The 13,608-nt window shown below is 45.1% G+C and overlaps 1 protein-coding gene across 2 annotated transcripts in view; it reads right to left on the bottom strand.

Moving 5' to 3' along the window:
• Window positions 1–13,608, bottom strand: part of DICER1 (dicer 1, ribonuclease III) — a 73,066-nt gene that overhangs the window by 38,628 nt on the left and 20,830 nt on the right. For both annotated transcript variants that reach the window (XM_086708884.1, XM_086708885.1), the window contains exons 2-10: window positions 13,464–13,527; window positions 12,447–12,547; window positions 8,896–9,082; window positions 8,100–8,262; window positions 6,778–6,908; window positions 5,663–5,797; window positions 5,057–5,217; window positions 2,674–2,842; window positions 741–1,213 (exon numbers count right to left, since the gene is read on the bottom strand). In XM_086708884.1, the coding sequence (XP_086565010.1) occupies window positions 741–1,213; window positions 2,674–2,842; window positions 5,057–5,217; window positions 5,663–5,797; window positions 6,778–6,908; window positions 8,100–8,262; window positions 8,896–9,042 (1,379 nt within the window). In that variant the 5' untranslated portion in view covers window positions 9,043–9,082; window positions 12,447–12,547; window positions 13,464–13,527. The remainder of the gene's footprint in view (window positions 1–740; window positions 1,214–2,673; window positions 2,843–5,056; window positions 5,218–5,662; window positions 5,798–6,777; window positions 6,909–8,099; window positions 8,263–8,895; window positions 9,083–12,446; window positions 12,548–13,463; window positions 13,528–13,608) is intronic.

Raw genomic sequence — 13,608 nt, 5'->3', positions numbered from 1 at the left:
TGGCTGGGCCAACGTTCAGGAAGAATCAACTTCTGCCAAAGAGGAGGGGGGAGACGGGCATCCATGGCCTAGTCTGGATGCAGGGTCATCCTTTGCCAATATTCTCGGAATGCTTCCCCAACATTTTTATTTTCTTCTGAGTCAGAAAGTTTTAACATATAGTCTATGAACCAAGCCAAACTGCAAACCCAGTTGTTCTCAACTTTTTCCACCGCGGATCTGCAACCCTGAATCGACATTTGTCAGGAGGAAAAAGCTAACAGTAGCAGCGGCAACAAAATAACCACGATGATTCCCCGGTAAAATTTATCCTCCAACTACGTGAAGGGGAAAGCCTGGTGTGAAATGCTCAACACAAAGCCTGACACACAGTCACGGGTGAACTATCTGAACTGCATCTGACAACTAAACGGGAGACAAAAAGTGTTTCACTGTAACGTCACGGAAGTTTTCCATACTCGCTCTCTGTGTCAAACGGGTCACGACCGATGGACATCCCTCAAGAGAAAAAAAATCTCAGGTCACGTCAGACCTAGCCTTTCGGGAACGCGACAGTCACACGCACGTCCCCCCCGTCGATGCCGGTACAGCATCGCACACGACCCATGACGGTATCGAGTGAAGGCCACCCACCTGGGCCTTCCGCCAGTCTCAGAGCGATTACAGAGCATCCCTTCACCAAGCCAAAAGCTGCCTCGCTCCACTACGGGAAGAGCCGCTAATCTTGGACGTTTATTTACCTGTTTAAGACAACTGCTGTGTATCTTCTTTCCACAAAAATGATCCCGCATAAGATGTTGGTGAACGGAGACGGGAAATTGGTCTCCGGCTTCTCTTTTTCTTCGATCTCTTCGTCCTCGTCATCATCCTCAGAATCACTCCAGGACACGTAATTATCCTGATTCCTGTTATTATACCACTCGACGCTCTCGAACTGCTGCCGCTCATACGGTTTGTACTTGCGCAAGATTTCGAGCAGTTTTATTACTTTAGGAGTTACAAATTTCAGGTCAAGTGAGGCAGGAGAGAAGTGCTCTTCACATAGTGCATGGATTTTCCTTAGGAAGGTGTCTGTAAACAATAGAAATTTCCTGTGCAGCTCCTCTTGCTCGTGTTTGATGTACTTCTGCAGCTCCCGGACCATCATTCCAGCGACCTTATCTGCACACCAGGGGCCCAGGACCACCAATACGGCACGACAGTCTGACAGTATCTACAGGACAACAGAAAGAGCCAAATGCTGAACGATAACATCACGCAGCGTTTTCACGCACGGTTCAAGTGGGACTGAAGCTGTCTCCAATCGGCCCTTTCAAAATACATTCACCCCACTCATCCAGACACTGAGGCCAGTGCCCCAAGGTTGAGGGGGGCGGCCGGTGGGCTTTTCAATCTCTACTTTTTCATATACATGTATGCCCAGAACCATCCTTTTGTCTTCCCCAGAAAAGGTAATCATTAACAGAATATAAAAGATGCACCCGTATAAGGTTAATAAAATTTAATTTCAGGTCTGTTGTTACAAGTAAAACGGAATCACTGACTTCCAGGTAGACATGCAAGGTGAATTATGTAGCAGAGCAATTTTCTTTGAGGCGTCAGACAAGAGCAAGAGAATTTTCCTTGCACTTTATGCCCAGAGAGCCGCATCTTCCGCTCTTAGCTCAGAGCAGAATGTAAATCCCTAACGAGGCTGTAACTGAGGGACTGCCGGGTCTGCAGGCCAGTAAAAGGCAAACTGGGTTGAATGCAGACTTAATGAGAAATCAAGGGCTGAGAAGAGTCTAAGCACGGCTGCTCCAGAAAAAAATCATCAGGAGAGAAATGTGGACTCCTATGTAACAGCGTTATTTCACAAATGGTTTGTGGGGCGCCTGGGTGGCTCAGGTGGTTGAGCGACCGACTTCGGCTCAGGTCATGATCTCGCAGTTTGTGAGTTCGAGCCCCGCATCGGGCTCTGTGCGGACAGCATGGAGCCGGGAGCCTGCGTCGGATTCTGTGTCTCCCCGTCTCTCTGGCCCTCCCCTGCTCATGTTCTGTGTGTCTCTTTCTCTCTCTCAATAATAAATAAACGTTAAACGAAAAAAAAAAAAAAAATGGTTTGCAAAGTCCTAGGATGATGATTCTCAAACTTCAATGCATCGGGATACCTGGAGAACTTGTCACGTCTCAGCCAGCTGAACCCCTCCCCTGAGCTTCAGCTTCAGCAGGTAAAGGATGAGTCCCTAATCTGTTTTAACAAGTCCTAGGGGGACGCTGACACTGCCGATCTGGAGTCCACACTCTGGGAACCACTGATCAAAAAGGATCTCCTCCCAAAGCTGTGCCACTCAGGAGCGATGGGCTCAGACCCAGTTACGCACGGGTAACAGCAGAAGAATTCGTTCAGCCCGAGGGTTTGACTAACTCATCTGACCCAACAACAACAATGGACCCCAACCCATCTCCTTGTTTTCCTTTTTCCAACCTATCTCCTGAAACCAAGGAGGTCGACATTTAATAATGTCAGGTGACCATGAACTCAACCCGGTAAGATCTGTTCCATGAAAAAAGTCCAGGAATAAGAAGACAAGTCCTGGAACTAAAACATACCAACAGCCTCACGAGAAGCACACTGTCGTTTCGACAGGAAAACTCAACTTCTGCTTTCTCTACTTACTTGTACACGCTTACCTGCTTAGAAATTGAAGTCGAATCTCTCTCTTTCGAACGCACAGATATGTTACAGTCGTTGATAAAGTTCAGTGCCTCCTCCAGCTCCAGCAGCAGCCGGCCATAGAGGCCACTTCGGTCCGTGAACGGCCCACAGTCCACCACAATCTCACACGGTTGAGAAGTGTATCTGTAACGAAACAACGGGTGTCACTGCCACAGTGAACTCACTCCCGCACTACGATCCCCGAATATGTGTCTACACCCTGGGATCACAGGCAGGCTCGCAGTGGTCTTCCTCCCAGGGCGCTCACTTTCAGATGTGCTACGCTTGCTCAGGAGGGCTCTAGGAGGGACTGTCTATAGCCCACATTCCAAGAATTCTGTGAGTCTTATCATGACCTTATTACCCCAGGGTTTATAGGTTTAGACTTTCAGCTTTTGCCTCTTTGGGCATCGAGATACTCAAACAACTCAATAATGATTACTTCTCAGACACAGAAATAGGGACGGGGGCAGATCATAGAGGGAAAATGCTATCATTGAATCTATCCACCTCCACACTACTCGAAACTCTTAGCATCTGCAAATTCAACTTTATTTTAATGTGTTTTTACCGTATCCTTGTAAGGAAAACTCACCTAACTTTGAACCGATTATGGTATCATCCTTGGATCTCTTATGCCTTTCATGAACTAGGACAACGAGAACAGCACATAATATTCGAAAACACTAACAATGACTGGGGCGCCTGGGTGGCTCAGTCGCTTAAGCGTCCGACTTCGGCCCAGGTCATGATCTCGTGGCTCGTGGGTTCTAGCTCTCCATCAGGCTCTGTGCTGACAGCTCGGAGCCTGGAGCCTGCTTCCGATTCTGGCTCTCTTTCCCTCTGCCCCGCCCCCTGCCCCCCCCCCCCCGCCATGCTCGCACTCGCTCTCTCTCTCTCTCTAAAATAAACATTGAAAAAAATTTTTAAATGAAAGCACTAACAACGATTAAGGAAATGAAATACACTAAAGACATGTGTAAATACTACGGTTTTCATTATTCTCCATCAGAATTTATACTTAACCAGAGAGTCACGCTTAGAAAACTGGGAAGTACCGGATTCAATAGACCGCTTATCAGTTTTACTTAAGTGCCCTAATACCTCTACTTCTGCAAACTTCAAGCACTGCAGGCTTCCCAATCTAATTCGGAACAAAAGTACAGCCTTTCACTGCCACATCAGCTCATTCTGGCTCGAAAAAGTCAAAAACACCACGTGCAAAAGGTCGCGAGATTTGTATCTCATGCGTGTATTTCATGTATTTTGAATCCTTACATCCCACGGATCCGAAACATTACCTTTTCTTCTCGTTCTACAAAGAGATCTTTCCCCAAGTTCCTATTAAATGGCAGGTACACTGCAAGATCAACGTGACTGATCATCAAGGAATCCCCCGAAACCACTGTCAACGTCATTTTACCGGTTCCGGGACAATAAAGGACTCGCCTGAAGTCATACAACTCCCAGTCAGTGGAAGCCAGGATTTCAAAACCTGTCTGATTTAACTCCCTGAGAAATCGGCTTCTCTAGTCATTATAACTGTTCCAAGAACTATCGCCTATAAGGATGCTTTAATGTGAGTTGAATCAACTTAATTATAAACCTAATTGGTATAAGCTCCCATCCACCAACTCAAATCAAAAAGCGTGTATGTGTACACGTTTTACTGAAACTCAAAGCAGCTACCTTTCCAGAGACACAAACCCAGAAAGCATAAACAACATTGTTCTCACAGAGTCACACCCATTTGCAAAACACCGGGGTTTTTCCAATCAGTTTAAAACGTAGCGTAGGGGCGCCCGGGTGGCTCAGTCGGTTAAGCGTCCGACGTCAGCTCAGGTCACGACCCCGCAGTTCGTGACTTCGAGCCCCACGTCGGGCTCTGTGCTGACAGCGCAGAGCCTGCTTCGGATTCTGTGTCTCCCTCTCTCTCTGCCCCTCCCCTGCTCGTGCTCTGTCTCTCTCTCCCCCTCTCAAACATAAACGTTAAAAAAAAATTTTTTTCTAAACGTAGCGCAAAACACTGAATTCTGTCCATAAAGTCGTGTTCTTGCAAAGTATCACGCGGACACTTAGGTTGGAACGACCATGAACACACGTGGGCAGAAACAAGCTTCCTGTCCTGGCTCCCGGTCCTCGTCCACATCAGCAAACAGGAGGGGCCCACGCTCATGCCATCTTCTGAGAGACGGAGCCCCTCCATCTGCTGTTCTCTGTGGAGACAAGGGGAGGTCCCTGCCCTAAGGATTCTCAGACTCGCTCGTTCCCTGCCTCAGGCACCCGTCCACTTGTACAGGCGCTGCCCGGGAGGCCCCAGGAAAGGGACGGGAGGGGAAACCCCAGCCGAGCGCCTACCTGTCCAAGACCACCAGGTCAGTTGCGGTCTCAGCATTACTCTTGAGGATTTTCTCCAGCTTCTGAATCTTTTCTTCCAATTCCTCGGGGTCGCATTTCCCATTTAAAATGGAAGCAGTCAGTCCCAAGATACGAGGACACGATGGACAGTTTTCACAGAGCTGACACGATAAGAGATGCTGACAGTGAGGCATTCGTTCTGCGAGGCCAGGACGACAGAGACACTGCCAGACTGACACAAATCAGGAAGATGGGCAGACACTAAAAGTATCACTTATGGAATGACTGGAGCCTGTTTCAAAGATCCCTGTATCCAAGAAGCGTATGTCAATGTGCTACAACAGATGATATAATGGATGTATCACGCATTACGTACTTCATTTACTTATGCTTAAAAGTTTATCCCAGGACTAGATTTACTATAGGTTACGCATGACAGTTCATTATTATAGATCTCAGTGAAAATTAATTTCACATTCATTCGTTCATACAGGGAATGAAGCTCCCAAAACTGGTAACGGATATTACTGCTTTTGATATATAAAAACACCGCTTATTCTCAGGAATTTGACTTGCATTAAGACTGATAAAAACCTAAAAACTTACCTTCATAATTTCTCGGTAGGGGTGGTCTAGGATCGCAAGATGACACTCATCAAACACCAAAAGGTTAATGTCCGACAGCGATAAGTAACCATTTTTCAAAACATTCAAGGCGACATAGCAGGTCATAACAAGAACCTAAAAGAAAGCTGACATCAGTGTACGAACGTGCGTTCACCTGCCTACCTGCCTGGATACACTTCTATTAAATCAGATTACGGAGCCACCATTCTGTAGGCGAGAAGTGAGGAACTCATTAGTCAAAATCAAAACAGACGTTCTAAACGTATGCAAGCTAATACTTTGGAACCAAGAAGCAGAGATGGGCAAATACAGAAACAGATTAGGGGAAAAAAATTCTTGATAACAGGGACCATGCTTTTATGATAAGTCTCCTAAAACTACTTCAGGTTTTCAGGTTCCTATGAGCCCCATTTTGACTGATGAGACCTATTGATTTAATCAAATGACAACACAATTCACCCTGTGTTTTCCTCTTTTTTCCCGTTGAACTGACAAGGTTTTCTGGAAGAAGACACCGACCAAATGTTCTTTTCAGGGCACTATCTCTGTGCGGACATCTCAATGTTTTATTGATGAGGACTCAACCCCGTGTGCGAGACATGCTAGTCCGTGTGCACTGCTCCAGCTGAGCTACGGAGCACCTCCTAACCGCTTCAGACACACCAACACCAAAAAGACCCTCTACGCACGCTGGCTCCACACAAACGTGTAAGTCAGAGGAAGTCTCTGGTCAAAGACCCAAAGGTCTCAACCGAGAAGCATCTCCAGTCTCAAGACACTTAACTCAAGCATAAATTTTCTGAAAAGCAGGTTATCCACAAGCGGGAAGTACGTCATCAGAATTTGTGTTTTTCCAGCCAGTAAATCACACTGCAAAGCTGTTTCTCTCCTGTGCAGTAAGAGCAACATTATACGTTCCTATTCATTTGGTTTTAGACCGTGAGAAAGAGTACGGAAGGGCTAGTTCCTAGGCTGACAAAGTACAGGAACGAGTTTTCAAACTAAACAAAGACAACCAAGACTAAAGGTCATCTTATAGACGAAGTCGAGGACTCGTAGGGATTTACAAAGGGAAATTTCTTTCCAAGTCTTACCTGGTGCTTAGTAAACTCTTGGTTCCATTTCTCTTTTGTCCAAGCTGCATTTACTTCCAGGCTTGAGTATTCCCCAACCTTGAGATCTGAATGAGTTCTGACAGCTGACACTTGTGGAGCAACCTGGTTTGCTGATTACAGATACAAATACTCCTTGTAAATAGGACAAATCTTACATAGCTGGCTCTCTGGACTACTAATGATTAAGACAGCTAAGGAAATCCTTATTATTATATATCATTACCTAACCCCTGATTTTTTAGATAGCCGATTGAAAACCGTATTTCCAAGGTGATCCTCCAAAATGCTTTTACTAGACTTAAGACCTGGTCCTCCGTCATTCACTTCAGAGAACCCTATGCCACCCGCCTTCTTTACAGCCGATTTTCCCAACCTAAGAACAGAACTTCCAGGCTGGAATGGGAACTACTCCAGATCCACCCCCCACTCCTGTTTTCTTCAGGAAAATCAGATCGTTTTGCCAAGAAATAAGACGGTCTCATATATATTTAAAGTACAGGAGAACATCACATGTTGAGACCATCTGAAAACAAAAAAGGAGACCACTGCCCCAGCGGCTCAGGTTCACATTTTATACTTTTTGTTTTCATACGTAAAGCCAAACACAAATCCAGGATCACAGACTCTAACTGAATATCTAACTTTGAAGAAGCACCTCCCTCCCCTTCTGTAATTGGCATAGTAAAATCACAAATCACAATGCTACCAGTCTCATAAATCAAGCACTTTTTGATGGACTTTGCAAAGCTAAAACAAATATAACCAGAAATAACTGTGACGACACAGATTAGCTTATGTTCCGAAAGGTAGCGCATGCAAAAACCGTAGCATCAGAATTAAATACGTTTAAGGAAAAAGCTGAAGTTTAACATCTGTGAAATAAAACGGCTGACGCTTAAAAGAGATGTACTATAAAGTTAAGAGACAAGACTAAATGCTATTTCTGCTCTCAGAATCTCAACAAATATATTATTCTTCAAACCCTCTATACGTTCCATCATCTAACTTAATAGCCACAGAGAAAAAGTGCTTACGGGACACCCCTGGGTGGCTTAGTCGGTAAAGCGTCCGACTCTTGGTTTGGTCTTAGGTCATATCTCACAGTTTGTGAGATTAAGCCCCACGTCGGGCTCTGTGCTCACAGCTCAGGGCCGGCTTGGGATTCCCCGTTCCCTCCCTCTCTGCCCCTCCCCCATTCTCTCTCTCTCTCAAAATAAATAAACTTTTTTTAAAAATGTGCTCAACCGTAAAATCTCATCCAATGTCCTCCACACAGTATGATAAAACAATTTCTGCATTACCAGAGTTGACCAAGAACACCGTCCTTTTTCCGTTTCTGTTGAAGTCTCCCCTGATCTGATAGGACAGCTCTTTAGTGAGTAGTACGGCAATAAACGTCTTCCCTGAGCCAGTGTTTAAACAGACTATGGTGTTATGATCCAGAGCTGCTTCGAGCAGTTCCACCTAGAAATACAGTGGGGAAGAAGACGCCACACTTCTTATCTGGGTACAACACTGGGAAAACTGGGCTCTGTCTTAATTCAGGAAACTTCACTGCTTCCTGAGATCTTCCTCTGCTAAGTCTGCCAAAACACAGACTCTCTGCATCTTTCCAGAAGGAGATCACAGGCGCGAAAATGCCTGTGACGTATGGCCAGCTGTGTTACAGAAACACGCGTGGGGTAACGTTTACAATCTGTTTGAGAAATATTTTTGCAGGGGGGACAGAAAACTCCCCAAGAATAACACGAAGAACTGAGTTTACAGTAACCGTGGTCCTGCCCGTTGGTGGTGGTTCGAACCGTCTCCATTCCCTCCGAGCTCTTGAGGACAGACACACCCAAGCGGGTATGGCGAGGGGAGAGGTTTTCAGAGGGGAAACAATAAGGAACTTCACAAACAAAATGATTACGTCAATCGGCCGGCAGATGTTAGAAAAGAAAAGGGCCATTAGGAACAAAAGTATCTGGAAGGAGAAAATTACTCAGAAGAGGAGAGCTTGAAAAGGTAAATGGGTTTTACATAAGACATGTCAACTACGTGCTAATTGACTCCATTTCAGTGGAAACGCTCCAGTATTAGTGTTCTCATTAGTACCTGGTATTTTCTTGGCGTATAAATGTTATCATGGATTGCTTCTTGTTGCCATGGCAGTCCAAAGAAAGGGCCCATTGGTGAGGAGGCAGGGGTCACGAGCTGCAGGCCCGCCATGCTGAGGGGCTGCAAAGCAGGGCTTTCATTCATCCAGTGCTTCTCTCACTGCATTTTGCTCTAGCGCAGCTTACTACAAAGGGAGAAAGAATACCGTTACACCACCATGCAGGGTTAAGGACGAAAGAAAGCCAAGAAACAAGAGAAACATCAGAGTATCACTCCTCTGGACCCTGTCAAACTTCCCCTGTCATTGTTTTAGCTTTTTCTCGATCTAAGAGGATCGTTTTAAAAAGTCAAGCGTTCTGTACTTTCCGACCCGGCGATTCTACACCTAGAAACTTGTCTGAAATAATTAGGCAACTACACGAAGAAACAAGGACACGGATACGTACTGATGCCTTAGTACCTGGGAACAAGCAATACCTTTCAAACGCACTGATAAGAAGTGAGCAAGTAAATGATGGTATAGTTCTATCATACAATACTTTGAACTCACGAAGAAAATCCGGATCTGTATTGACTGATAGAGAACCATGCCCATCATATACCTTTAAAAGAAAATATGAATATGATGCCTCTTTAAATACATACGTACATGCGAAGCATGTGGGTGCATAAACAAACATTTTCAAGCATTATCAATTCTATTGATGCCACTATCGATAAACTTGCGAGATAATGTTTGGAAGGCACTGAAGTTTCAGATACCTGCCAACACTTTGTCATTGTATCTAAAGACTATAAACACACAAGGTCTTTTCCTCGACTGACAACCTAGCTCAACTGCACAGCTGACCAACGATTTAAATATTTACCTTTAAAATTACACATATCCTAGATGAATCAAGACAAAGGGCAACCATTCTGAGTTTTTCACGGTAGGTAAGGGCTCTTCTGTGTTTCACGTATTCTTTCCCAAAGAGGAACTGGATGATGTAAAATGACAAACTAAACCCGAGTCTTTTTCAAACTCCTAACCTGCACACAGAGGGTCAGGGTCTCAGACCTCAACGTGGCAGTCCACCATTGGCTTTCTGACTGTCAGCAGCATTTATGTGCCCCCAAAGGAAATTTCTGCCCCCACACTGCTTGGGAGTTTTCACTGTTATCACTATGAAACCGGAAAGAAGCCCACTCTTCGTCCTTGACGAGAACCTTTGAATCTCCTGACACGTGAAATGGACGACCACGATACAGGACAGCGACTGAAGCTGTTCTATCAAATCCAACGAGAAGTCTCCAGTCTCCCTTTATTTCAGAGGTCAGTTCAGGGGACCACAACTCAACATCTGGCCAGTGCCGGTGTGATCTCCTGTAAGTAGTGGGGGACACAGGGCTGCGGGCGCCGAGGACAGCAGCAACGCAGGTGCGGCCAGGTCAGACGGCACAGACCAGCCAGGATGACCTACGATCGTTCTCGTCATCCCTCTGGGAGGAGGACGGCGAGCAAAGGACTGCGGAGCACGGTCTGAACACTACCAACTGTGTTCTTCCTAGAAATAATCCGCTCATCGTCTACCGAACCAAAGCCCCACCAACCATTCTTTTTACCCCCCGTGCAGCGTTCACTGTTCTCAACTCCTCAGGCCCGCTGCTTGCACGCCCGTGGGTTAACCAAACACGGCTGCCAAGAACCCAAAGCTAAAGCCATGGCACCTCATCTCCTGAGGTCCACTGGGCCACTCTGCAGGCCCACAGGCCCCTCCCACCGACTACCACCCGGTCAAACCATTCTGCATTTTCCTTACCGTGGGCTGCTCACTGTCTGGGACGACTTATGCCGAAAGCCTGACCCCCTCCCTCGGCCTCCACCCAACTCAAATACCAATCCAAGACCGATCAAAACTATGGCAAAAGGGGTCAGGAAATCAGCATAAATCCTGACCGCTGAAGAGAATAAAAAAGGAGGAAGGTGGCAATGCCAGTCCCCAAAGAGTTCTTCCTTCACCTGCCAACACCACGTGGAGCCAGGAACCTGCGACACCCCTCCCTGCTGCTGTCACCGCTGCCACCATTCTTTCTCACAGAGATAACAGTGGCAGAACTGTAACTAATAAGTCCCGAGAAAGAGTCTAAAAAAATAAATGAGAAGAATGTTCTATTTTTCCAAAGGGAGACTGTATCCTTTAAAAATGTGTAAAATACAAAGAAAAACTCTAAAAACGTTCCAGATGAAAGACTATAAAGAGACATGACAGCTAACTGGAGTGAGTGATCTCAGACTGGATCCTGTACTGCAGAATGATGCCACAGAGGTCATTACAGAGCCCGATAGAACTGTCAAAGTCACTGAGGCTGGTCACGGCACTAAGGCTGTTTAAGAAAGCAGCCTTATTCCTAAGAAGCAGACCCCACGGTGTCCAGGGGTAAAGGGCCATGAGATGTACGCAACTTCTCCTCGAATAGTTCAGACAAAGAAACCACATACACGTACAGCAAATGTGTGCAACACGTTAAGCAAATGGGGCAAAGCGCGGATTCTCTGCCCCACTCTGAACCTTGTGACTTCGCTGTACGTTTGAAACTGTTTCCAAAAAAAGACTCTCGAAAAGTAAATATGTATGAGTGGTGAGAATGGGACTCCCTTGCACACTCGGTTCGCCCGCCACACCAAGCCACCCCCAGAACGTGGCAGATAAACAGTGCAGTTTGTAGAATGAAAACCGTGCCCACGTGAGTGACGATAAACACCTTCAAACGGCTTCTGTGTGCCTTGCAGACATCAGGTCACCTGGCACGCATTTGCACAGGGATGCATGTACACCCTGATTCTTCTACCGGCACACGTGTGTAGGAGCACACGTGCAGAAGAATCAAGTTCAAGCGAGTATTTGATAAACTCAACAAGAGAGTCACGACTGTCGCACAATAACGTACAGAACAGAATCGTCACAGTTCCAAAGGTATTTGTGTAGGTTTTGGAAATCCACACCCTCTCCTGGGAGGGCGGGTGCGGGAGAGGGTCTGCAAGGAGACAGGGGACCGCGATTTAACCCTCTCAACCTGCTTTTCCGTAAGGTCACAATAGTTAAGTTCATCTTCACCGATTGAATGTACAGTGGCTGGCCCCAGAGATACTTTCTATTTAGGGAAAGCGAATCCAAGATGAAAAACCTCAACAGGTAATCCAATAATGTGAAAACAGAACAATCTGTAATTTTGCCAATTTTTACTTTCTTTGGTGTGTTTAAGTAGATTTTTTTTTCCCCTTAAGCTGGTCTTAAGGAAAAGCTCTGAATCCCTGCTGGTAAGTAAACGTTCTGTAGTTTCACAGATGAACTGATTATTGATTAACTGCTTCCGCAGAGCCAACAGACAACGCCTTGTGATGGCTCCTCGAGGACAGAGTTTAAGTTTCTGGACAAACAATTTACACCCACGAAATTGGTGAGGCCATTGTGTAGCTTCTACGTAGTATTTTCTCAGAAATAATTTAGTAAAACACACAAACTCTCTTCCTCTTTCCACGTATGATAGATAAATCACAGATTTACCGTTTTAATGTTTGAGATCTCTGTGTTGCTGTTGTCCAAGCTGCATTTTGACATTGTGATAGCAGTTTATTGGAAAATCACAGCATGCCCAAGCTTCTGCTCTAAAAATAAATGCAAAAATAGCCAAGTTTAAGGTTCCTGTACTTAAAACTGAATATAAACACATCTACAAGAAAGCCCCATTGATAAGAAGAGTTAAATAAAAGACCATTATTTTGTATTACATTTTAAACAAAAGACATTTGGGTTATTTTAGGATATGAAGTCTTATTCTAAAACAAAGAACAAGAGAGTGGGGGCTGGCAACAATAGCATGCCTAATTCCCAGAGATCTGGGGAAAAGAAAAAGTTAGAGGAAAGTTCAAGAAAAGGCTGCAAAAGGAATACAAGAAAATCAAACACAGTAAACAAAATCTAAAGATAGCAGCTAGAATAACAGGGAGTAAAAATGACAATGCCACGTATACGTCATTTCCTAAATTCACGTACACCAAAGAAACGAAGATCCCCGAAAGAGGCACTTGGCTGAGAAATCCCAATCACCGCGATACGTGCATGAAATCTGTCAGCGATTTCAATTTCTCAGAATGGAATTAAAAACACAACAGTTCAATCCACACTATAAACTCTCTTACAGAATTCATTCATGAATAAAAGAATTCAGAACACACCCCAACGATACTGTTCTAAAGAACTATAAATTCAGTGCGGTTCTGGTAAAAGATCACAGATCAAAAACTAAGGAAGTGTGTTAACACGGGAAGCTTAATTTAAGTAACAAATGTTGATTTTGTCGGCTTTGACACCAAACCTTGCTCGTGCTCATTACGCTAATGACTGCAGTGTCTTCACTCCCAGAGGCTCAGGAAAAGAAACCGTGAAACTCATCCGTGTCTGGTCTAGTCGGGCGAAGGCCATTCGAGCACAGGTGACGCTTTCTCATCTCACAGACAAGTTCGTTTTGCTAGTCAGTTAACAAAGCAGGTCTTAGCACTGCTGTAGTACGTACACATTTACCTCAAAATGCTGATTCTAAGTTCTTTCAGTTTCCAAGTCTGTATTAATTCACACCCTAGGTAACCTAAAAGCAATCAGAGAGAATATTTTAGAACATTAAAGTCATTGTTAAAAACCAACTTTAAGAAAATTCCTATTTGACAAA

Source organism: Puma concolor, chromosome B3, assembly GCF_028749965.1.
Source record: "Puma concolor isolate L17-30 chromosome B3, mPumCon1.1.hap2, whole genome shotgun sequence".
Lineage (NCBI taxonomy): Eukaryota > Metazoa > Chordata > Mammalia > Carnivora > Felidae > Puma > Puma concolor.
This window is presented reverse-complemented; position numbering and strand designations above follow the sequence as displayed.